A 24,266-nucleotide genomic window follows, 5' to 3' on the forward strand; every position below is an offset into this window, starting at 1 on the left:
CTATTATGGCTTGTTAAATTTATTTGTTTTATTCTAATTATTCTTCCCAAAATCCGGTAGTCTCTCTCCCAAAAAATTTGATTATCTAATTTATTTAAAGTCACAAATCAATCAATATAATCACAGCTTAATCCATGGGCGACCAATACTAATTAAATATCACATCCGCCGTCATCACATCATATATATCAATATCCATATATCACATCATTACTATTACTATAATATTTCATTTTAAATTTGCATTCTTATATTATAAATGATCTCTATTCTTGGCTTGACATTATTACTATCTGCATTCGATCTCAATTCAACAATATAATATATATATATATATATATATTAAGAAATTTTAGAGTGAAAGCATTGAGATAAGTTGAGTTTTTACTGTTCTTTGGTGTTGTTACTACAGGAAGGATCTTCTACATTGTTGAAGAAGCAAGACGATCTTTCTGTCTTTAGATGTCTACATTGTTGAATAAGAAATGATCTCTCTGTCTCTAGTTCATCTATGTATTGCGCAGTTGAAAATTACATTGTCAATTAGTTGTGGAGGAGCTGGGAATGTGGGATTATATATAATATGTATTCAAATTCAAATAAACCTAGCTATATTCTAGAGTTTACTTTATATTAGATTAGATGATTAGAGTTTTAGCTGTATTAGATTAGATGATTAGATTATATTAGATTTCAAAAATTATCACAATATCAATGTTATATACTATTAAATTGAAAAAATTAATTAAGTTGGTCAATCAAAATATATAAAAAAGGAAAAAACTTAAAATTCTCTAAAAAATAAAAATAAAATGTTGAACAAAAGAATGCGATGAACTTTCTCTTTCAGCTTTCATATATAATAATAATAATAATAATATATAAAGTATATAAAAGTAGAGCAGTTTGTATTATATAGAAGTCAAGTGTAAGCCTTTCAAATTAACAAGTGTGAGGAACAGTAGGGACCAACAAATTTGATTAATTATTAAAAATTAAAAAACAAAAAATAGGAATAGTAGGGACCAATAATTAAATTTTGACCAACAATTAATTATCACAAACGTTTTTTACAAAATTAATTAAACTAGATCTTTATGTTTTATAAGTAGGGACCAACAATAATATATACTTACAGCTTTTTATTTTTTTATTTTTCATTTTTATATTTTAACATTTTCCCAACTCTCTTTTTATAAGGGAATGTACGGATGCAATAATTTTTAAAAGTAGGACATTCACATGTTTAAGATACATTATATTAAATAAATAATATATTAATATTTCAAATAAATAAACAATCATTTATAATAAATTATAAATATAAAATAAAAAATTAATTTTTTATTTCAATGACACAAAAACAAATTACAAAAAACACTTCATTTTTTATTGATAACAAAAAAACCTTAGTTGATTAGCTTGGTGTATTGAGTAGTCTCATATAACATGAGCTAAGTTGTACGAACACGAGACACGAATTACAAGAACGTATGAGTTACGATAATTTTTAAAAAAGGTAGGATATCTACACCCTTAGGACACAATACATTAAATAAATAATACATTAATATTTTAAATAAATAAATAATCTTTTATAATAAATCATAAATCTAAAAAAAAAAATACTTAATTCCTTAATTCAACGATACAAAAATAAATTAAAAAAAACATCGGTTGATTAGCTTGGTGTATGGAGTAGTCTTTAAATATCAGGAGCTAAGTTGCACGGACATAGGACATGAGATATGGAAACATATAAGATAAAATAATTTTTAAACAAGTATGACACCCACACTCTTAGAACATACTACACATTAAATAAGTAATACATTATTATTTCAAATAAATAAATAATTATTTATAATAAATCATGAAGATAAAATATGCTTGATTTCTTATTTCAATGTCATTAAAACAAATTAAAAAAAAAACACTTCATTTTTTGTTGGTAATAAGAAAAAACTTTGGTTGATTAGCTTGTTGTATGGAGTAGTCTCATATACTAGAAGTTAGGTTGCGGACACGGGGCACGAGACGAGGATACACGGGATACAATAATTTTTAAAAAAGGTAGAATATCTACACACTTCGGACATACTACATTAAATAAGTAATATATTAATATTTCAAATAAATAAACAATAATTTAAAATTAATTATGAACATAAAATAAAAATACTTAATTTCTTATTTCAATGACAGAAAAACAAATTAAAAAAAATACTTCAATTTTTATTGGTAATAAAATGAAACCTTAGTTGATTAGCTTAGTGTATGGAGTAGTCTCATATACCAAGAATAAGGTTGCATAAACACGGTACACGAAATACGAGAACGTATATGATAAGATAATTTTTTAAAAAATAGAATATTCACACGCTTATGACACACTACACCAAATAAGTAATACATTAATATTTTAAGTAAATAAACAATCATTAATAATAAATCATAAACATAAAATAAAAAAATATTTAATTTGTTATTCAATATAATTAGTTAAATTCTCAAAATTATTATCAGTATTGAAACATATATCAATAATGTTTATGCATTTTTTAATGTAGGTCATATCATATATGACTTTTACTATTGCATACCTTGTAAAAGATTTCGCAGGATACTTAAAGTGAGTATATATTAGCGTTGCAACTTTTCAGCATATCTCAATGAGATACAATTTATCATTTTATTATATAATTTTACTATTTTTGAATGATGCTATAAAAGAATAATCCATCATTTAATATTGTCATGTGTATCGTGCGGGTTTTAACACTAGTATATATAGATATAGATAGATAATTTAATTAATATTTTTATTTCTATCGTATAATAAAATGACAAATAAGATACCCCTTAAAAAATAAAAATATAATTTTTTTTAAACTAAAAAAATATAATTTTACAAATAATTATATTCTCAATAATCATCCTATATTTCAACAATAATTATTATCAAAATTTATCAAATAACCAAAATTTATTAGTTAACCAACCATTGCAAGCTCCCAGAGTTAAACTAAACAAACGGCCCTTAAAACTTAACCCCTGGGTTAAATCGGTTAATTCCAATCCCAATTCCCCTTAGATGAATATTTCATCCAATAGCAGCAAGACACGTACCGCATGCCTTATATTTAAAGGTCACTGTTACTTACTTGATCATTCCGTATTCTCCGTTCATAACCCAGCCCCAGCTTTTAAACTGTTAGTGACTTCGTCTTTTCTAGGCTTTTGGGCTGTCGTACCTATAATAACTAGTATTTACTATATCGGTGCCTCTCCATCAACTTCAAAAGGCTTTACCGCCGGCGGCCGGGCATCGGAGACTCGGGATCGGTCGGACGAGGAAACTTTAAAAAGAAGATGAAGGTTTTTGTTAAGACTTTGAAGGGTACTAACTTCGAAATCGAAGTTAAACCCGACGATAGGGTATAATTTATTAATTTGACAAGTTCTCGATTTTTATGTTAGTTATCCTGATTATAGATTGATAATTATGTGTTTAGGGATTTATTTCGTCGATTGAATGTACTGATTGTGATTGTGTGTTGTGTGTATGCTACTTCCTTAATTTCTGTAATTAGTGTGGATTATATCTTTTGTTGTGGTATTGATTCAGAATTACTTGTCATATGGAGGGAGAGTGAGTTCTGTGTTGGGGTTACCATACAAAGTTTTGGTTTAATAATTTGTGCATTGGACTTCTGTAAAGTTATTGTTGACTATAATCTAGAATATCTTTGTATAGCCTATTTAGAAGAAACTTTTGTGTGTTTAAATAGGTTAGATGTGATCACATTATTCAAAGCAGAAATATAGAAATCTTTCTCCCATATCTGTCTCTAATATTTCAACAGTTATAAGTTCTGAGACTATATCTGGGAAATAAATGAATGTAGTTAGTCCAAATCGTTTAAGTATGTCGTGCAATAGGAGCTTGAATCAGTTAGTGGTGGAATGGACCAAAGAGAGACAAGTTCATATCGTAAATAAAAGGACAGAAATGAAAATTTTGGCTAAAATTATCAAAGTCTTGAATTATTGGGAATTGATGAGTTCTTCTATGACAAGAAGAAAAAATGAGAAGAATCTATTGTCTCGAGCTGTTTGCTTGCTTGTTCCTGTGCGTGTTTATTTGCTTGTTGTTGTACTATGTGTATGCATTTGGCATTGCCAGATTTTTGGTTGTGAACTTGTAGTTTTTGTTGCTTTCACGTTTGTTACATTGTTACAGCTTCATAAGATCCTTTGTGAATGTATACGTTGAACATTGTCACCTTATTGAACTATTGGCACAGCTACTTGCTATTGGGTTTGTTGATTTTTTTTTTGGGAAGTTCTCTCATATGATGTCACTTTCCTTTTTTTTTTTTTTTTTTTTTTTTTTTTTTTTTTGAGACTGAGAACAACAATAATGTCAATGGTGAAATTCAGGTTGCCGATGTAAAGAAAGCTATAGAGACTGTACAGGGTGCAGACGTATACCCTGCTGCAAAGCAGATGCTGATTTATCAGGGGAAAGTTCTTAAGGATGACACAACACTGGAGGAAAATAAAGTTGCTGAAAATAGTTTTATTGTCATTATGTTAAGCAAGGTGTGTTCGCTATGTTCCTTTATCTGAATTTTTTTTCCACTAATGATAGCGGCAGAGGGAATGAGAGGATTTTCTTTCAATTGCAATAATGTTATTATTAAGATTGTAAAGCCTGACATTATCCAAAATCTAGTATCTGATTCACAAATGCTGGAACATGTGTACTGTAGAGCAAGGTTTCATCTGGTGGAACATCAGCTGCTTCAACTGGACCTCCAAGCCAAGTATGTAGAAAATATTTAATCCAATTACGCTTTTTAATTTCCAGTTTAGTTGGGGCCACCTAAATTTACTTTTTTTGGATGATGTTTCTGGCATAATTATAATGAGTGAGGAAAACTGCATTGGTTGATGAAATCTAACATGGATGCTTTGGCCTGCAAAATTATTTGTTCAGTTGTACTTGACAAACATCATGCCTGAAATTTTTTTTTACTGATGTACTATTACTATGGCTATTTTGATTAATTTAGAAAAATAATTTTTGATGCTTTTAGATATTGTAAATATGTCTCAGCTTATATGCTTGTATGGCTTTCCTTTATTACTTTTATTTAATGTATAGTTATGCCATAATATATGTATACCTTAAATAATGTGCAAATTATTTTTGAGCCTAGTCATTAGATAAATTATTTTAGTGCAGCACCATTATTTTAGTATGAGAAAATTAAAGATTGCAAGAGATTAGTGCTCATCTAGGAGGAACGTGGTATACAAGGGGCATTACTTTGTCTAGGATGGCTACTCCTTCCCTTTTTTCTTTTATCCTTTTAAGGGTTTTTAGAATGGGATTGAATGCATATGTAATAGGTGAGTTTTATAATAATAGTACCTTCCCATATTGTCATAGGTTTCCGAATAATAGTTGTACATTCAATACTTTTAATGTGCATGTGTTTGGATATGATTGCATGAACAAATATCCAGTTATTTGATGCCTTTTGATTGTGCGAAATAGTAGATACCTTATTATAGTTAACTTTGTCATGCCTTCTACCATGATTGTTTTGCCATTTTTTTTCAAGCAAAAATATTGTGACAATATATCCATTGCTTTCCTACTTAGTTGGCAATATGACCTGAAATCTTGCTATGCATTGCCATCTGAAGGCCATTTTAACACACCTGCTTGCATGTGCAGGCACAACCTGCAAGTTCTTTGCCTTCTCATGCAACACAGCCTTCAACAACTACCGAAGCTCCTGCTCCAACTCCAGCACCGTGGGTTTTGAATTTGTTATCTTTATTCATTTTCTACTTTTCTTTAAATGCTGGGTTTCTTCTTCTTTTTTGTGCAAAAGAAGATTGCATTCTCTATGACATTACTTCAATCATTTTCTGAACTCTGAATTTTGCAGTCCACCTTCCGCTGCTGAATCTATACCAGCTGTAGCTAATCCTGTTTCGTGAGTATTTCTTGTGCTAGTTTTAGATTATTCTGTTCTATTATGGGTCCATATACAATTTCAAATGAACCTTGTGGGAGCAAGTATTCTGTTCTTACAGAACCATCTTTCAGTGGCCTGCCATGATGTTTGATGTTAAAAACGCATGATCATCTTGCCCTTAAAATTTTCATGTTCATTGTTTATATTTTATTTCTCATTTCTTGGTGTTGAAGCAGTTCAGAATCAGACGTGTATGGACAAGCAGCATCAAATCTTGTTGCAGGAAATAATTTAGAGGCTACTATTCAACAGATACTTGATATGGGTGGAGGAAGTTGGACCCGTGAAACTGTTGTGCGTGCTTTACGTGCTGCATATAACAACCCTGAAAGGGCTGTTGAATATCTTTACTCTGTAAGTTCTGGATCAACTAGGGCCCTTAAATGTGACCTGTTGAATATGCTTAATTGGACATTGTTTGTCATTTCAAGCTTAAATATTGAATCTGTTGTTAGTTTTTCATCTTAAGCTTTTTCTGTTTCCCCTTTTCTAGGGAAGGCATAAAATCATCATTGTACTTGTATTTGTTTCTATTATTTTTCTGATACATAGATAAATTGCCTGTGTTCTACTGGTAATCCTATGATCATTTTAAAATGTGATGTCAGGGCATCCCTGAGCAAGCTGAGGTTCAACCTGTTGCCCAAATTCCTGCTAGTGCACAGGCAGCAAATACACCAGCCCAGGCTGAACAGCCAGCAGTACCTACTAGTGGTGGGCCGAATGCAAACCCTCTAGATCTATTTCCACAGGTATGTACTTGATTTTGTAACTTTAAAGCCCTACTATGGAGTTGTTAAGTGATGAATATAATGTTATGCAATCAGGGCCTTCCCAGTATGGGTTCCAATGCTAGTGCAGGCACCTTGGATTTTTTGCGTAACAGTCAACAGGTATTTAAGATGTTAAACTTGGATTTATTCTAATAAGATTAATTGCTTTGGGATCTCTGAACTGCTTTAACTATTCTGGCAGTTCCAAGCGTTGCGGACCATGGTGCAAGCTAACCCCCAAATCCTGCAGGTAATTCTTGTTTTGATGATTCATTTGATTGTTTCTTCTGTTGGCAGATGTTGACTTTTATACTAGCCGATTGGATGACCAATAATGTTAGTCATTTATTGCAGCCTATGCTTCAGGAGCTGGGGAAGCAAAATCCACATCTTATGCGGCTCATTCAAGAGCATCAAGCTGACTTCTTGCGCTTGATAAATGAACCGGTTGAAGGAGAGGGGTGAGATGAATCTTGTTTCTTGGAATCTTTTATTGAGTTTTTCTTCCCTGTAAATACTAATTATTACTTAATTCTATGGGTAACTAGGAACGTCCTTGGCCAGTTGGCCTCAGCAATGCCTCAGGCTGTGACTGTTACCCCTGAGGAGCGCGAAGCAATTGAGCGGGTAAGTTCATTGACTGCCTGTTACTTATCCAAAAGTTTTGTTGGTTCCATCTAGGTGACATGGTAAAATTACTTTAGCGGCATTGTCTCTTAGCAAGTCACCCTATATTTGAACAAATATTATATTTGTTGTTATCAAATTAGTACTCGATAATACCAAATGTATTTTTTTTTTTTTTTTTAATTTTCATTTAGTGGTCTTGAAAGCAAAAAAAGAACTACAAACAAATAGGGGCTTTTTAATTGATTTTCACCCTGTTTCGAACTCTAATAATTTTTTTGGTCTTTATTGACTGTCTGAATTTGGCAGCTTGAAGCAATGGGCTTTGATCGTGCAATAGTATTGGAGGTTTTCTTTGCATGCAATAAGAATGAAGAACTAGCAGCCAACTATCTATTAGATCACATGCATGAGTTCGAGGAATGAAACCAAGCGATTGCCAGCGACTGTCTCTTTTACTCCTCCGTGTTGGGTGAAGAACTTCCTATCGTGTAATCTTATCCCAACTATTTGTCTTGTGGAATTTTATACTTGGACAAAAATAGCCCTTTCTAGTTTCTCCTTTCTTTGTTTAAATATTGGTCGTTATTACCATCCTTATTTAATAGAAACTTGTGTTGGAATATGGCTAACGAGATCTCTTTTCTAATTTCACTTTTCATCTTTTTACTGTAATTTTTGGATAATTGGGTAAGATATTAAATTAGTGAAAATTTCCCCAAACGTTTTTCAATGGTGTTTTGCAATATAAGAATGAAGTGTCTTTTTTCAAAAATTAAACCTATTCTCATTGTTGTAAACTTTATTTTCATTTTTGGGTAAATTATTTGGTCTTTGTGGTCTGGTGAAATCAATTTGGTCTCTGCCTATGTGCATGTGTTCCTGTTATACTAATATGTCATTTTCGCAAAATTTGTACATTTTTTGCAGTTAAAATGCCTAGGAGGAGAGAGAGAGAGGGGGAAGGGAAAGGAAAAGGAAAAGGAAAGAAGAGAAACTGGGGTTTGGGTTGGAAAATGGTGTATAGCTGCTGTGGCTTTCATACTAGGAATACTACGATTAAGTGATGGTCATAAGGTTTTTGGTTCTTTTATTAGTTTCCAATTTCTGGAGCTGTTAAGAGTTCCTTAATGATACTCCCATTCCTTGGATATAAAAGATGAGTGTTGTTTAGAAGCTTTACTCTTTATCTCTATGTACGTGCCCCAACTAGATAGGGCACTTTTGACCGAAAAATTTATAATGCTTAAAAGGGAAAGAAGTAAAAGTTTCACAAACATTAATTTGCAAATTGCTATTCAATATCTATTTTGCCATTTGACAATTTCAATTTGCTTGTAAAGACAAGCAGAAAGCCATAAGACCCTTTATGGTTTTCTTTTTCTTGCATTAGTATACTGTTAGCTTTTTACAAGTCATGGTCCATGTGGTCATAACCCTAAGCTTGTAGGGCAGAGCTACCTTTAATTAGGCACAATTAATCTTCTTTAGCTAATTTGTTATATATATTGTAGGTGAGTTTTGCTTCCTCACTATTTATAATTTAATAATCATAAGGACGTGCAAAATTGTTAGTTTATCACTTTTATTTATTTATTTTAATTATTCATCACATTCATATTTTTCAATATATAATATAAAATAGTTTACAGAAGTCATTCATATTATGTTTATTTTCACACCATTCTTCTTCTACATTTATTTTCACAATATTGTCAATCAATTATCTAACTTCAAACGTCCTTAACAGAACTTTCAATCAATTGTCCAAGAAAATAGTACCTTGAGAAAATAAATATGAGCTTATAAATTTCAAACATTTCTTGATAGCAGAGGACTGTGTTTCCATTAGATGTTGATGGCTAATTCTGCAACTCTCCTAATTTTTAAGTTCTTATTACCATAGTTATCTAAAAATAAAATTTTTTTCTTAAATATTATTTTAAAAATCTAATTAATACTTTTCTTAATATAATACATGAAAATAAAAAAATAATATATTTACCTTATAAATTTTAAAAAATATATATACATTATAATATATAAAAACAATTATGCCGTTAATGGTCATTTTATTTTTTTAACAACAATTGCTTACCAAAATTTTATATAATAAGCTAATCACTATGAACTATCACCTACTGGATATCAACAATCTTGCTATCAGCTATCAATTAGAATGAGCCGCTGAATCAAATGAAACTTTAGTCCTTTCTAATTTCGACTAAAGTAAAAGTCATTTTGAATAATATGATTTGATTTTTATTGGATGAGAGGTGAAACTAATAAAACGACAGAAGCTGACTTATTTATATATCTAGCTCTAGCTCGTTCAATGAATTGTCGGTTTCAACTTATTGAATCGATGAATTCAAACTTCAGAGTTTTGAAATCAAAACTGATATAAACCTATCTTTGATTTTAATTTAGGTCAATTCTAGTTACAAAACGTTTTCGATTGTTCCACTACTTTCAGTCAAATTCAATTTCCAAAATTAAAATCAGAATTAGTCTGAGATCCTCTTAATTTCAATCTAATTTGAAAATCAAATTATCTTAATAGATTCAAATGTAATCTAATCTTTTAGGCTAATTTCAAAATCTGATTATAACCTAAACTAAATCGATGGCCAGATCTATATAAATCAGGTCTAAAATCCAAAAATGTTAAAATTATAAAGATTCTATTTGTCTCATTCAATTTTTTTATTTTTCCCATCAACTTAATCTGGTAATGTGAAACATTAACATGTCTAAAAGGCGAATCTATAAAGCTACCTTCTATCACAAGATATATAATCTACCATTCCTTCACTCGTTTTCTTAGTGATTAATATTAGGGTTTTGCAATCAAACACGTAGCTATTCAGTCTTAGTTGAGAAGTGAAACATTTTCTTATTTTTCTTTTTAAATAATAAATTTATTTATATATTTTTTGATATGTAATTAATCTTATTTTGAGATTATTCGCTATTTTTATCATATATGTATCTTAAATTTTTTTTTTTTTTTTACGTACCGAAGTCTTTATCCTACGAAGATCTTTTGGATGAACAAAGAAATTATATAATTAAGTTAATTAGTTGCGTATTAAAGTTGTCGTCAGTCACTCTCACAAGGAAAACTAGAAAGCATGTGTGACAAGTTATGCTCCTTCATCTTCATATAAAAGGTTCTTTTGGAGGATTTCTTGCTATACGTCAATCACTATGAAAGCCGTTAATAGTTTAATCAAAAATACTTGTCCTCTTCAATGCTAATTGCAGGATATATTATGTCCTAACCCGCCTGTCACTTACCAACACCAGGTGCTTCTAATTACAAGACAACACGTGGCATGTGACTGTGATTCACCATCATCACAGATTGCCAGCTGAGCTCCAACTCACATTTTTGTTATATTCAATATTATATAAAAGTGATTTTCATGAAATTAATATGTATAGCTTTTCTTCAGGCTCTCTCTCTGTGGCGTGCTTAATTAATAAGCAGACACATACAGAGAAAATTTTTAGAAAAAAAGAAAAGAAAAATGGAGGCTCTATTGAATTTTGTTCTTGGAAGGAAGTTGAAGACATCAAAACTCAAGACTCTTACAAAACTTGCAATTGCTAGGGCTACCATTTTCAAGAACCAGAGACAAGTTCTTTATTCTCATGCAAAATTTGATGTTGCTGAGCTCTTGAAACTTGGTCATCAAGAACGAGCTCTTATTCGTGTAATTAATTAATTTTTTTAATCTTTCTTTTTCTTTTCGTACCATGTTAATAGATTTTTGGGTTGGTTTTATAATATTGTTTTGTTTGATGTATAGGCTGAGCATGTGATCAAGGAACAGAATATGATGGATGTTTTTACTATGATTGAGGATTATTGCTACCTTCTCTTAGATAGGGTTATGCTCCTTAAAAAAGACAGGTTTATTTCGTCTACTTTCTTGAATTTTGCTTATTTATGCAAATTCTTCTTCTTGTTCTTGAATTCGGGATTATTATGCGTACATAGGGAGTGTCATGAAGAGCTTAAAGAGGCGATTTCGAGTTTGATATTTGCATCTTCAAGATGTGCAGAATTTCCAGAACTGCAACAGCTTCGTTGGACTTTTGTAACAAGATTTGGGAAAGAATTTGCTGCTCGTGCCGTTGAGTTGCGAAATAATTGTGGAGTGAGTCCTAAGGTAAAGTGTTTTAATTTTGGTAGACTTCAGTTCTTTATTTTCTGTGATGTATGTTTCCTGTCATCATTGCTGGTTCTTGGTTTTCAGATTATACAGAAGCTCTCGACCCGACGGCCAAGCTTGGAAAGCAGATTGAAAGTTCTTCAGTACACTGCTTCTGAGAATGGTATAGTTTTGCATTTGGTGGAAGATGAGCCTGCTGTTGAGGTAGGAAAATTGTTGTAATTACACAAAGTTTGTTTGACCGAAAAAAAAAAAAGACTACCTTGGGTAAAAAGGTCTATTTAACATTAGGATCTGTTTAATATTTTTCTAAAAGGTATTATTTTAAAAGTGCTATTATATATTTTGAAATATTCATGAGCAGAAAATGTAGAATTCATCTTACATAAATTTTCAATGACCTTTAACCAACATTGTCAATATAATTCTTTTTGCAACATTGCCAGACAGACTCATAAAAAGATGCAGTCTACAAGAAACATATTATATATATATATAAACCATTAATGCTGATTTCAGGAGAAACGGGAAGCAGTCCAGAAGCAGAAGTGGCAAGAATCCTATAAATCAGGAGCTAAGTGGTATGATACCGAATCTGAAGATGAAACCTATGTTTTGACTGAGGAGTTGATGCCTGATGAGAAGTTATCTGCATCATTAAAACCAAAGAAGAAATATAGAGATGTAGCTGCCGCTGCTCTTGAGGCCTTCGAATCTGCAGCTTATGCAGCAGCAGCTGCAAGAGTTGCCGTTGAACTGTCAAGACCTAAATCTCTGGACATGGATCAAGATGATCATGGTGGTTCTAGTAACCAAGGAAGATATGGATATTTAGATGCATGAAAAAATCGATAACAAATCAATATTTGGAAAAATCTATCCATCTGACAAACAACACCTGTTCTGAATCAGAAAATGAAGATCGTATCAGGAAAGAATTGGAAGACAGCAAAAACAAGCCTGGGGTAACAGATAGAACACCATTGCTTTATGTTCGGATTCTGAACGGAACTTACTATCACCAAACCTCCAAGATTTTAATTCTTATAAAAAAGCTCACTTTTCCTAGAAATTAAATCAAAAACTTTGAATATTCAAATGCAGTTGCAGAGGGATATGACTCAGATGAGGATGAGGATAAGACTCCACACAGATCTCCAGAGTAGATTCTACAGAAATCTCATGCTGATGCCATAAAAAAGGGAGGAAAATCCAGTTTGAAAGGCACATATAAAAAAAAAAAAAAAGACTTGGTGGAGTATTTAAATCCACAACATTCAAGGCTAATGAGGCCTTTATCAATGAGAAATAGGAGAGCATGGAGGCGCTAATGAGAGAGGAGTGGAAATTTTGTTTTTTCTTGGTTTTAGATTCAATATGGAGTCTGGACAAATTTCTATTTTTAAATTTTTAATACATAAATTGTGAAAAGATGTTTAGTTTCAATACTGAGATTCAAATATTTTCAAATGAGTATTAAATATGAAGTTGAAATATTCTCGACATTAACGATAAAAGTAAAAAAATTTACAATGATTGATCTGAGTGAAACTAACAATTAGAATTGTGATTTGGTTCACATTTTTAAACATGTAGTTATTGTACAAGTACCACAGTACCCAAAGCATTGGGTGTTGCCCAAAAATAGATTTAAGCAATTCTGCAAATCTAATACTTAGACCTGTCTCTCTAATTAGAGCAGTTTTACTGATATTGATGAAGAGATTTCCACTTAAATATGCCTCCTAAATAAGACAAACGATTGAATACTCGCCTCCTCCTGATACAGAGATTGTAAGGATTCAAAGTAGTACTAAGGCCACTACTAAACGTGTGGATACCACAAGATAATTTCATGGGCTTCTGCACATGTTTGCAAGTTAAGATGCTATTTTATATACAGGGTACAATCACTTAATTTGCCTAATGAATATGGTTCTGATCTTGTAGGCATTGTACAAACGTGGCCATGTAAGCAAATATTCTAGGTGATAGAATGTAACTCGCTATTTGGAAAAGATGGAAACAAAGAAGAAAAAAGAACTTAGATAATTGAAAAAGTTTATCAATATCACGCGAGGCAATTTCAAAAGTTGAAGAGAAGAAAATGCAGTAAGAACCTTCAAATTCTACATAAGTGCCTCTACTTAGTTTATTACATATCATTTGCAGTATGGGGGCAATAAAAAAATCCTTCCACCTACTTTGTGTGGTATGAAAGGAATTTCTGAGTGGAAAAAAACCTAACTTCTTTGCTTAAATACAAATTGTTTTTAACTTGAACAATCAAGTCGAGGAAGTAAACAATTTGAAGGAGCCTCTTTAGGCAAAGGATTGTGTTGTTGTTCATTATAGCAAGTTACAGAAATCTACCTTTTGTACTTGTCAAGGTATTAGCTATTGAACTTATAAGTAGAGCATGTCCCTATGCCTTTAACTAAATACTATAAGATAGAATAGGAGATAACTGCACTAACATTGACAAAACCTTTAACCTTGCATTATTTAGCAACAAGCATTTTCTTATTATAATATTCAGCAAGCATTTTCTAGACATTAGCGCGGACTTATTTATGGATAGAACCGAATGGAAACAAAGGAATCATGCACTGACCCCAACTAGTTCAGCATTAAAGCGTAGTTGTTGTTGTTGCTGCTGTTGTATCATTCAGCAGGCATTTATTTATTAAACAACTAGATTAAGAGCTTCCAGAACCATCAAGCAACTTGGAAATCCATCCAAATTCAGAGAAGACTGAACAAAGTGTGGGAATGGAAGGTAAAACTGGTTTTACCAACTTAGAAATGTTAGATATTAGTTCTCAAACACAGTTTAGTATTACATCTTTGTTTTTATTCCCTCCATTTTAGTAAGCAATGATTTCAAATGATAATAATAACCATAGGGCATGAAACCCACATACAGCTATAGTAACTACCCAAATTTGACTTTGTTATTTAATTCCCAATATTAAATCCAAACATTGTATTGAAGGACCATTGTTAACAGTGAAGGATCATTGACAACTTCTAATTAGTACTACCAATCCTACTTGGTCTGTTTTTAGCCATTGAAACACTTCACTCCCCAAACAACATATCAGAAATGAACTAATAAAAGCAACAAAACAATGCAATGAAACAAAGGAAAAGGCAAAGAAATCCAACAATATCACTCTCAAACAAGTATTGCCTCTAAACTTTGTATAGTCACTGAGATAAACATGCCAACCGCCAAAGAGCATTCTGCACAATTAACCTCAATGCAGTATGCAAGTTACAACTATCAAATTTAGACATAAGGTACGCATTTCATATAATTTTGACAAAGACCAATATAGCAAGTTGAAAAAACTCAAATGTGAGAGCTAAAGACATGGCAATCCTAATTTCTAACCATTTCAATGTAAACCAAGCTATCCCATATTGCTTCTAACTTCCACCAAATCAATATTTATATATATTGTGTAATTAACTTACTATAAATTGCCACCACTTTCCTGCCACAAGTTGATGATATCAGTAGCCTGATTAAGAAGGATATACATTTGCCTCTTGGATATCCAAGGCTTACTTTCAAGCAACACTTTAAGCCGCTCCCAAGCATCTTCCTTTGGCCAGAAGTAGTAAGAACTCAAAGGGATTGTGCCATAGCCTGGTATAACTTGGTCTAATGCAATACCAATTGATTTTTGCATCCAAATCAACTTCAATACTATCCTTGGTTTCTCCATTGGCTTCACGACCACTCTAAGCTTCTGAAACAACAAAAGACACCCAAAACCCATAAATGGGGTATTGCATTCAGAGCCAATCACAGCTATAATGTATTAAAAAAAAACAGAAAAATAAAGGGTAGAGCAACGTGAAAAAACCTAATCTGTTTTTCCCCTCTCTGGAAAAAAAAAAAAAAAAAAAAAGAAAAAAAAGAAGAAGACAATTTTAAGAAAGAAAAATTGGACTTGCATGGATAATTGTGTATAACAACCTCTTTAACTGAAGGTGTTTCTTCTTGAGAGAGAATTGGGTCAGCTGCAGAAGCTGAAAGTTTGAGCCTCTGAGCACTTTGAATAATTTTGAGGCTAGATGAGGAGTGTATGCTCAAATAAGAGGGTTTGGGTTTAAAAGAAAGATTTGGGGTTCTAAGTAGAAGATTTTGGGAGGACATATTTAAGGGTTTTAGAGAGGTATTGGTTTTGGGTTGCATTGCCATGGATGCTGACATATCCTAATTTTTTTTGTTCTAGTGAGAGGGAGAGATAAAACAAGAAAGCATTTTTTTTAAATAAGCAAAAGCAATAAGCTTTTGGTTTCTTTGTTCGGTCGGGTAAACGGATCCGGGTAACCCAGGCGCTGAAAATTAGTTGCACTGTTGTGTAAGTTTCACAAAATCTAAAATAAGTATTTACTAATATTTACGAAATATTAGTTTTTAACTTTTAACTTTTTTTTTTAGAAATTTGACAATTAATTAATAAACAATGTATAACTTGAATACATCATAATAATACAAAAAATTTTATGTAAAAAAAAAATAATCTTTCATCTCTGTAATATCGTTCCGAACTTTAATTTTCATAAATTTATTGTAATTTACAATTAAAAGAGTTTAAAATACCAAACTTTATTTATTAAAAAAAGAAAATTATATTAATTTGAAGGTCTAAAGTCTTCGATCACAAGCAATCAATTATATATCTTATATCTCAAACTACCAACAAAGATTAAATAAAAAATATAAATAAAAAACTCTTCAATAACGAATAACAACTCTATAAAATAAGAGAAATTAATAAATTAAAACACGTAAACCCATTAAGAAAATACAAAAAAACACTCAATGAGGTTTGGATTAGATTAATAAATGAGAGATTAATTCCAATATTTTATTCTAAATGAGGTTTGGAAATTATTAAAAATAAAACTAAATAAAAATCCAATGGATAGGATTAGATTTTGTAAAAAATCTAAGTATCCCAGTATAACTTTTAGGCTAAATTGTTAAAAGCCCCTAAATTTTTGCAGGTTATTTTAATTATACCCCAATATAAACTTTATTCTCCAACACTCTAATTTTGAATTTTGATGACAATAATAACACTCTTAATTTAAAGCGACTCAAATTCCATAAGTAAAATAGACAAAAAGTGGGACCCACTATCTGAAAACAAGTTAGACTAACTCAAGGAATGAGTTAATAGAAACAATTCCTATATCTTACACATCAATCCTCAAACCCCTCTTTCTCTCTCATCGATAATGCCTTTTCTTTCTCTGTTTTTCCAGCCAATTGTCATTTTCTTCATCTTGCCTATCTAAATCGTTTAGCTCTCAATCAAACAGTTATTGGCATCGGTCCAAAAACTAGGGCTAAACCAAGGGTTGAATTGAAAGCTTGAAAAAGGTCTACATAAAAATTAAAGATAGTACCAAGAGGGGTCTTTTGGTCATAAAACTCATAAATTGTAAATGCCATATATATTTATGACTATCTTTGAATTTTTGTACATAGTGTCTAGAAAGTGCGCCTTGCTTGAAAGGGCACTCTTTTTTTTTTTTTTTTTTTATTCGATACTATATGTAATGATTATTATACATTCTGTACTATTGACAGTTACAACAATTACAAAGTGACGATATTGATGATAGTGACGATATTGATGTGAGTGACGATATCGACCGTGACTTTGATACGAAGCTGAAATTTCTAACTAGGATGAATGCGCTAATTATGGGTATGATGCCGGAAATAGACCGATTTTATATAATTCGAATTAGCAAAAGCAATGTCTTAATCTCAAAGCCCATCAAAAGCAGTACAACTCATTATCAAACCCATTAAAGGGCATTACATCCCACAAGAGGGAGAATCCACGTTATACTTAAATGTTTATATAGGTGAGACTTGAACCTGGAACCTAGAGGTTCTCAATGCATCACTTTATGATCCCTATAAACAGGAAAAATAAATGTTGTAAATCATGCACAAATTTATACAAATAAACAGAATTGTTTAATCGCATTCAAGTTATTTTGTGCCTCTCTTTCTTTTCTGATCCATAATTTTTTATATTTCTCTCGTGTTCCTCTCATCCTTGTTTTTCCCCCTCTTGAACTCTTTTTATCGTTATCCCCTTCTTTTTGGACTAAATACTCATTTATCCGAAGACACTCCTAATAAACCTAGGCTTATCAGACCCATAATAATTTCAGACTGAACAATAACATACCCTAAAACAAGAATAATGAAACTTAGCCCAACTAAAACCCTGAATGCTCTTCTTTAATTCATGGACATAATAAAAACATGTTATTTTTAAGCAGCAAGTTCCTTTCAATAAAGAAATTGAAAAAATGAAAATGAGAAATTATCACTTCGTATGAGAGGAAGAAGACGAGATCGACTGCAAGAAAAACAAAGAGAAGGGATTGATGGGTAAGAGAAAGGAGATGCCATTTTTCCATTTCTTTTTCTTTTTTTTTTTCTTCAGTGGTTGTTTTTAGATTTGTTCTTTGAGGTTTTATTGATGGACTTGTTTAGTCAGTAATTTCCTTTTTATTATTTTTAATCCTTTTAATTTTCTTTTCAATAAATCTTGTTAGTCTCTCAAATTTGTTATAGTTGCTACAACAAACTCTACTGTATTCTTTGCTTGTGATAGTTTGTTTCGTGTATGATCCTCTATTGGTTATTTGTATGGTTGCAATTTGAATAAATTAACCCTAATTTGTATTTATTAGGAAAAAAAAAAAATATTATAATCTCGAGAAAGACTTACCTAGGCATGACCAATTTAACAAACCAATATTTAAAGTTGCTCTAAAGCTTGAACTTGAACTGACCTTTTAGTGGCTGGATTTGATCAGATATAGCAACTAACGATTTTGACCATAATTCAACATTTACGTGTATTTTCTTTTTCTAAAAAAAGAAATGGAAATTCAGTTCCTGCTGTTTTTATTCTAAAAGAATTCAATGAGAATTTGAGAATATTAATAAATTTTATTTCAATATTTTTAGAACACTCATATAGAAAAATCGTTAATCTTGTAAATAAATTAAAATAATCAAATAAAACATAAATAAATTATGATGTATAAATTTTTGGAAAATAAATAAATTGTTATAAAAAATTGAAAGAAAAAAATAATTTCATTAACTTTACAATTTGAAAAATAATACAAATATCCAACAACAAAGAGATCTTAAATCTTAATCGTTAACCTTATAAATTTCAGGCAGTATGCCAAATATAGAACAGTCAAAGATATATATATATATATAAATATATAAATTTGTAGCTAGACATTAAAAGCAAATAACTGGCAAGATCCCAAAATTAATTAATTTTCTATATGGAATAAATCAGATCATACTGGACCATGATTTAATTATTGATTCCAGATCGACTCGATTACTTTTTATAGAAAATATATCTTAATCTATCGTAAACTATACGTTCCTACTTAACTTTTAGAATTTAATTCACTATAGTCCAATTCAGTTTTAGTTTAAAACATTTCATTGGCCACACTTAAATTTCCTTACATTGAATTTATATATTCAACCAATTTAAGGATGACAATCGGTACAAATTAAGGCATGTCTGTTATTTAAAAAAAAAATTAATTTAAATTAAAATTAATTACTAACTAGGTATATTTATATACTTAGTGTAAGCAATAAATTCTCGTACTTCTATTGATAAAATTATGTAAAAACAAACTTAGAGTTAGATTCAACTAGTTTCTAGAGCTAATAATTTATCTGTAAAGAGCTAACAGTTGATAGAAGTCTTAATCGTTAATTTCATAGATACACTTTGTATTTTTTTATATTACCAACTATTTGTATTTTATATTATATTTAAATTCTATTAATTTTATAAAAAATATAATAAATTAATTTTTAAAAAATGATATGTTTGTGTAATTATTTTATTTATAGTTATTTTAAAATAATTGAATTAATTATTTTATTTTATTTTATTTATATTGTATATTAAAATGAAAAAATAGAATACACCTTAAAAAATGAAAAATAATATATGATAATTTATAAAAATAACAAAAATCTATTAACCATTACCAATTTACCAAACTACTAGCTTTGAACAACCATTGCGAGGTACCAGAGTTAAATTAAACAAACAGCCCTTAATCCCTGGTTTCAGTCGGTTAGCTCCAATTCCAATTCCAATTCCAATTCCAATTCGTTTCAGATAAATTTTTTGACCAATAAAAGCCAGACACGTACCACATACCTTATATTTGAAACAGATGATTCGCTTTGCAGCAACTGTTATAAAGTTCACTCTTGATCACTCCGTATTCTCTGTTGATAACCCAGCTTTTAAACTGCTAGCGACTTCTTCTTTCTAGGCTTTTCTGCTTTTGTATCTATAGTAACTATTTTTTATTATATCCGTGCCCCTCCATCTCCGAGAAAAGGCTTTACCGCCGGCGGCCGGGCATCGTAGATTTCCCGGGCAATCGCGGATCGGTAGGACGAGATGAAGGTTTTCGTTAAGACTTTGAAGGGTACTAACTTTGAAATCGAAGTGAAACCCGACGAGACGGTATAATTTCCTCGTTAATCTCTTAATTGTTTGACAAATTTTCGATTCTTATGTTAGTTATCCTGATTATAGATTGATAATTATGTGTTTGAGATTCATCTTGTCGATTGAATGTACTGATTGTGTTGGTGTATACGCTGTGGATTACATCTGCCAGTGGTATTGATTCAGAACTAATTGTCGTATGGAGGGAGAGTTTTGGAGAGTTTTGTGTTGTTGTTAGTCATAGAAAGTTTTGGATTAATAATTTGTCAACTGGACCTTTGTAAAGGTTATATAAATTCTGAGACTATATCTGGGAAATAAATGAATGAGGTTAGTTCAACTCGTTTAAGAATGTACTGTAGTAGGATCTTGAATTGGTTAGTAGTGGGTAGGGCCAAAGGTAGACTCGTTCATATCCTAAATAAAACAACAGAAAGGAAAATTTTGGCTGAAGTCATCAAAGTCGTGAATTATTGGGAATTGATGAGTTCTAGGATAAGAAGAAAAACTGAGGAGAATATACTATCGCGAGCTGTGTGCATGTTTATCCGCCTGCACCTGTATATGTGTATGTGTTTGGCATCGCAGGTTTTTTGGTTATGAACTTGTAATTTCTGTTGCTTTCATGTTTGTTAAATTGTCACAGCCTCATAAGATCCTTTGTGAATGTGTACGTTGTATATTGTCACTTTATTGAACTATTGGCACAGCTAGTTGCTAGTGGGTTTGTTGATCTCTTTTTGAAAGTTCTCTCATATGATGTCACTTTCCTACCTTCTTGCTTTTTTGACTGAGAACAACAATGTTAACGATGAAATTCAGGTTGCCGATGTCAAGAAATTTATAGAGACTGCTCAGGGTGCAGATGTTTACCCTGCTGAACAGCAGATGCTGATTTATCAGGGGAAAGTTCTTAAGGATAGCAGAACACTGGAGGAAATTAAAGTTGCTGAAAATAGTTTTTTTGTCGTTATGTTAAGCAAGGTGTGTTTTCTGTTTTCCTTGCTGTGTTCCTTTATCTGAATTTATTTTTCCACTAAGGATAGCAATAAAAGGAATTAGAGGTTTTTTTTTTTTTTTACAATTGCAATAATGTTATTATTAAGATTGTAAGCGCGAAATTATTCAAACTCTATTATCTGATTCACAAATGCTGGAACATATGTAGAGCAAGGTTTCATCTGGCGGAGCATCAGCTGCTTCAACTGCAACTCCAAGCCCAGTATGTAGAAAATATTAATCCAATTACATTTTAATTTCCAGCTTAGTTGGGTCTACCTAACTTTTGGATGATGTTTCTGGCATAATTATAATGAGTGAGGAAAACTGCATTGTTTGGTGAAATCGAATATGAGATGCTTTAGCCTGCAAAATTACTTGTTCACTCTTGACAAACATCATGCCTGAAATTTTATTTTAGTGATTTTCGATTATTATGGGTATTTTGATCAATTTAGAAAATATTTGTTGATGCTTTTAAATATTCTAAATGACTCAGCTTTTATGCTTGTATTGTTTTCCTTTATTATTTTTATTTAATGTATCAGTTATTCCATAATGTATGTGTACCTCATATAATGTGCAAATTATTTTTGAGCCTAGTCATTAGATAAATGATTTGACTGCAACACGATTATTGTAGCATGAGAAAATTAAAGATTACGAGATATTATTGCTTGTCCAGGAGGAACGTGACATGCAAATGGTATTTCTTTATCTGCGATGGCTGCTCCTTTCCTTTTTCTTTTTTCCTTTTAATAACTTCCCATTCTTGTCATAGGTTTCTGACTAATAGTTGTATGATCAAGACTTTTCATGTGCATGTCTTTGAATATTGTTGCATGGAAAAATATGTGGTTATTTGATATCTTTTGATTGTGCGAGATAGGAGATACCTTATTGTAACTAAATTTGTCATGCCTTCTACCATGATTGTTTTGCCATGTTTTTTCAAGCAAGGATAATACCATATGTCCACTTGAATTCCTATTTAGTTGGCAATATGACCTGAAATCATGCTATGCATTGCCATCTGAAGGTCAATTTAACATACCTCCTTGCATGTGCAGGCACAACCTGCAAGTTCTTTGCCTTCTCGTGCAACTCAACCTTCAACAACTACTGAAGCTCCTGCTCCAACTGCAGCACCGTGGGTAAATGAACCGCTTCGGGATTATTCTAATAAGATTAATTGCTTTGGGATCTCTGAACTGCTTTAACTATTCTGGCAGTTCCAAGCGTTGCGGACCATGGTGCAAGCTAACCCCCAAATCCTGCAGGTAATTCTTGTTTTGATGATTCATTTGATTGTTTCTTCTGTTGGCAGATGTTGACTTTTATACTAGCTGATTGGATGACCAATAATGTTAGTCATTTATTGCAGCCTATGCTTCAGGAGCTGAGGAAGCAAAATCCACATCTTATGCGGCTCATTCAAGAGCATCAAGCTGACTTCTTGCGCTTGATAAATGAACCGGTTGAAGGAGAGGGGTGAGATGAATCTTGGTTCTTGGAATCTTTTATTGAGTTTTTCTTCCCTGTAAATACTAATTATTACTTAATTCTATGGGTAACTAGGAACGTCCTTGGCCAGTTGGCCTCAGCAATGCCTCAGGCTGTGACTGTATCCCCTGAGGAGCGCGAAGCAGTTGAGCGTGTAAGTTCATGACTGCCTGTTACTTATCCAAAAGTTTTGTTGGTTCCATCTAGGTGACATGGTAAAATTACTTTAGCGGCATTGTCTCTTAGCAAGTCACCCTATATTTGAACAAATATTATATTTGTTGTTATCAAATTAGTACTCGATAATACCAAATGTATTTTTTTTTTTTTTAATTTTCATTTAGTGGTCTTGAAAGCAAAAAAAGAACTAAAAACAAATAGGGGCTTTTTAATTGATTTTCACCCTGTTTCGAACTCTAATAATTTTTTTGGTCTTTATTGACTGTCTGAATTTGGCAGCTTGAAGCAATGGGCTTTGATCGTGCAATAGTATTGGAGGTTTTCTTTGCATGCAATAAGAATGAAGAACTAGCAGCCAACTATCTATTAGATCACATGCATGAGTTCGAGGAATGAAACCAAGCGATTGCCAGCGACTGTCTCTTTTACTCCTCCGTGTTGGGTGAAGAACTTCTTATCGTGTAATCTTATCCAAACTATTTGTCTTGTGGAATTTCATACTTGGACAACTTTCTAGTTTCTCCTTCTTTGTTTAAATATTGGTCGTTATTACCATCCTTATTCAATAGAAACTTGTGTTGGAATATGGCTAACGAGATCTCTTTTCTATTTTCACTTTTCATCTTTTTACTGTAATTTTTGGATAATTGGGTAAGATATTAAATTAGTGAAAATTTCACCAAACGTTTTTCAATGGTGTTTTGCAATAAAAGAATGAAGTGTCTTTCTTCAAAAATTAAACCTTTTCTCATTGTTGTAAACTTTATTTTCATTTTTGGGTAAATTATTTGGTCTTTGTGGTCTGGTGAAATCAATTTGGTCTCTGCCTATGTGCATGTGTTCCTGTTATACTAATATGTCATTTTCGCAAAATTTGTACATTTTTTGCAGTTAAATGCCTAGGAGGAAAGATAGAATAGGAGATAACTGCACTAACATTGACAAAACCTTTAACCTTGCATTATTTAGCAACAAGCATTTTCTCATTATAATATTCAGCAAAGCATTTTCTAGACATTAGCACGGACTTATTTATGGATAGAACCGAATGGAAACAAAGGAATCATGCACTGACCCCAACTAGTTCAGCATTAAAGCGTAGTTGTTGTTGTTGCTGCTGTTGTATCATTCAGCAGGCATTTATTTATTAAACAACTAGATTAAGAGCTTCCAGAACCATCAAGCAACTTGGAAATCCATCCAAATTCAGAGAAGACTGAACAAAGTGTGGGAATGGAAGGTAAAACTGGTTTTACCAACTGAGAAATGTTAGATATTAGTTCTCAAACACAGTTTAGTATTACATCTTTGTTTTTATTCCCTCCATTTTAGTAAGCAATGATTTCAAATGATAATAATAACCAAAGGGCAGGAAACCCACAT

At 31.6% G+C, this 24,266-nt stretch overlaps 4 protein-coding genes across 7 annotated transcripts; 3 read left to right on the top strand and 1 right to left on the bottom strand.

Annotated features, from left to right (window-relative positions):
* Positions 1–3,172: 3,172 nt before the first annotated feature.
* On the top strand, positions 3,173–8,081 carry RAD23D (Rad23 UV excision repair protein family). 4 transcript variants are annotated; one of them, XM_020681139.3, is made up of 12 exons: positions 3,173–3,438; positions 4,408–4,605; positions 4,776–4,829; positions 5,750–5,829; positions 5,967–6,014; positions 6,230–6,410; positions 6,665–6,808; positions 6,884–6,949; positions 7,032–7,079; positions 7,184–7,290; positions 7,378–7,456; positions 7,766–8,081. In XM_020681139.3, exons 1-12 carry the CDS (start codon positions 3,373–3,375, stop codon positions 7,880–7,882), a joined length of 1,188 nt encoding a protein of 395 aa, XP_020536798.2. In that variant the 5' UTR covers positions 3,173–3,372; the 3' UTR covers positions 7,883–8,081. The 4 variants fall into 4 exon arrangements, with proteins under 4 accessions (XP_020536798.2, XP_012077961.2, XP_020536800.2 ...); XM_012222571.4 differs by having other exon boundaries at positions 3,174–3,438; positions 6,233–6,410; XM_020681141.3 differs by having other exon boundaries at positions 3,174–3,438; positions 4,444–4,605.
* A 2,822-nt stretch (positions 8,082–10,903) lies between these two features.
* On the top strand, positions 10,904–13,083 carry LOC105638722 (uncharacterized). Its single transcript, XM_012222573.4, has 5 exons — positions 10,904–11,175; positions 11,272–11,375; positions 11,463–11,634; positions 11,722–11,841; positions 12,157–13,083. Exons 1-5 carry the CDS (start codon positions 10,990–10,992, stop codon positions 12,478–12,480), a joined length of 906 nt encoding a protein of 301 aa, XP_012077963.1. The 5' UTR covers positions 10,904–10,989; the 3' UTR covers positions 12,481–13,083.
* Positions 13,084–14,809: 1,726 nt separating this feature from the next.
* On the bottom strand, positions 14,810–15,900 carry LOC149497080 (small ribosomal subunit protein cS23-like). The gene is made up of 2 exons (XM_089720839.1): positions 15,626–15,900; positions 14,810–15,395 (listed from the first exon to the last, which is right to left on the bottom strand). Exons 1-2 carry the CDS (start codon positions 15,860–15,862, stop codon positions 15,117–15,119), a joined length of 516 nt encoding a protein of 171 aa, XP_089576965.1. The 5' UTR covers positions 15,863–15,900; the 3' UTR covers positions 14,810–15,116.
* A 4,029-nt stretch (positions 15,901–19,929) lies between these two features.
* On the top strand, positions 19,930–23,469 carry LOC105638724 (ubiquitin receptor RAD23d). Its single transcript, XM_089720308.1, has 8 exons — positions 19,930–20,216; positions 21,024–21,185; positions 21,370–21,423; positions 22,271–22,354; positions 22,433–22,480; positions 22,585–22,691; positions 22,779–22,857; positions 23,163–23,469. The coding sequence occupies exons 1-8, from the start codon at positions 20,151–20,153 to the stop codon at positions 23,277–23,279; spliced, it is 717 nt and encodes a 238-aa protein (XP_089576434.1). The 5' UTR covers positions 19,930–20,150; the 3' UTR covers positions 23,280–23,469.
* The last annotated feature ends 797 nt before the right edge of the window (positions 23,470–24,266 follow it).

This window comes from Jatropha curcas, chromosome 4 (assembly GCF_041381405.1).
Source record: "Jatropha curcas cultivar XTBG-Jc1 chromosome 4, XTBG_Jcur_1.0, whole genome shotgun sequence".
Taxonomy (NCBI): domain Eukaryota; kingdom Viridiplantae; phylum Streptophyta; class Magnoliopsida; order Malpighiales; family Euphorbiaceae; genus Jatropha; species Jatropha curcas.

Coding starts and splice junctions, on each gene's coding strand:
- RAD23D (XM_020681139.3), top strand. CDS start 3,373: ATGAAGGTTTTTGTTAAGACTTTGAAGGGTACTAACTTCGAAATCGAA. Junction 4,830..5,749: donor CAACTGGACCTCCAAGCCAA/GTATGTAGAAAA, acceptor TTGCATGTGCAG/GCACAACCTGCAAGTTCTTT. Junction 6,950..7,031: donor TTTTGCGTAACAGTCAACAG/GTATTTAAGATG, acceptor CTATTCTGGCAG/TTCCAAGCGTTGCGGACCAT.
- LOC105638722 (XM_012222573.4), top strand. CDS start 10,990: ATGGAGGCTCTATTGAATTTTGTTCTTGGAAGGAAGTTGAAGACATCA. Junction 11,376..11,462: donor ATGCTCCTTAAAAAAGACAG/GTTTATTTCGTC, acceptor ATGCGTACATAG/GGAGTGTCATGAAGAGCTTA. Junction 11,842..12,156: donor AAGATGAGCCTGCTGTTGAG/GTAGGAAAATTG, acceptor TGCTGATTTCAG/GAGAAACGGGAAGCAGTCCA.
- LOC149497080 (XM_089720839.1), bottom strand. CDS start 15,862: ATGTCAGCATCCATGGCAATGCAACCCAAAACCAATACCTCTCTAAAA. Junction 15,396..15,625: donor AAACACCTTCAGTTAAAGAG/GTTGTTATACAC, acceptor TTGTTGTTTCAG/AAGCTTAGAGTGGTCGTGAA.
- LOC105638724 (XM_089720308.1), top strand. CDS start 20,151: ATGAAGGTTTTCGTTAAGACTTTGAAGGGTACTAACTTTGAAATCGAA. Junction 22,692..22,778: donor GAACCGGTTGAAGGAGAGGG/GTGAGATGAATC, acceptor ATGGGTAACTAG/GAACGTCCTTGGCCAGTTGG. Junction 22,858..23,162: donor AGCGCGAAGCAGTTGAGCGT/GTAAGTTCATGA, acceptor TGAATTTGGCAG/CTTGAAGCAATGGGCTTTGA.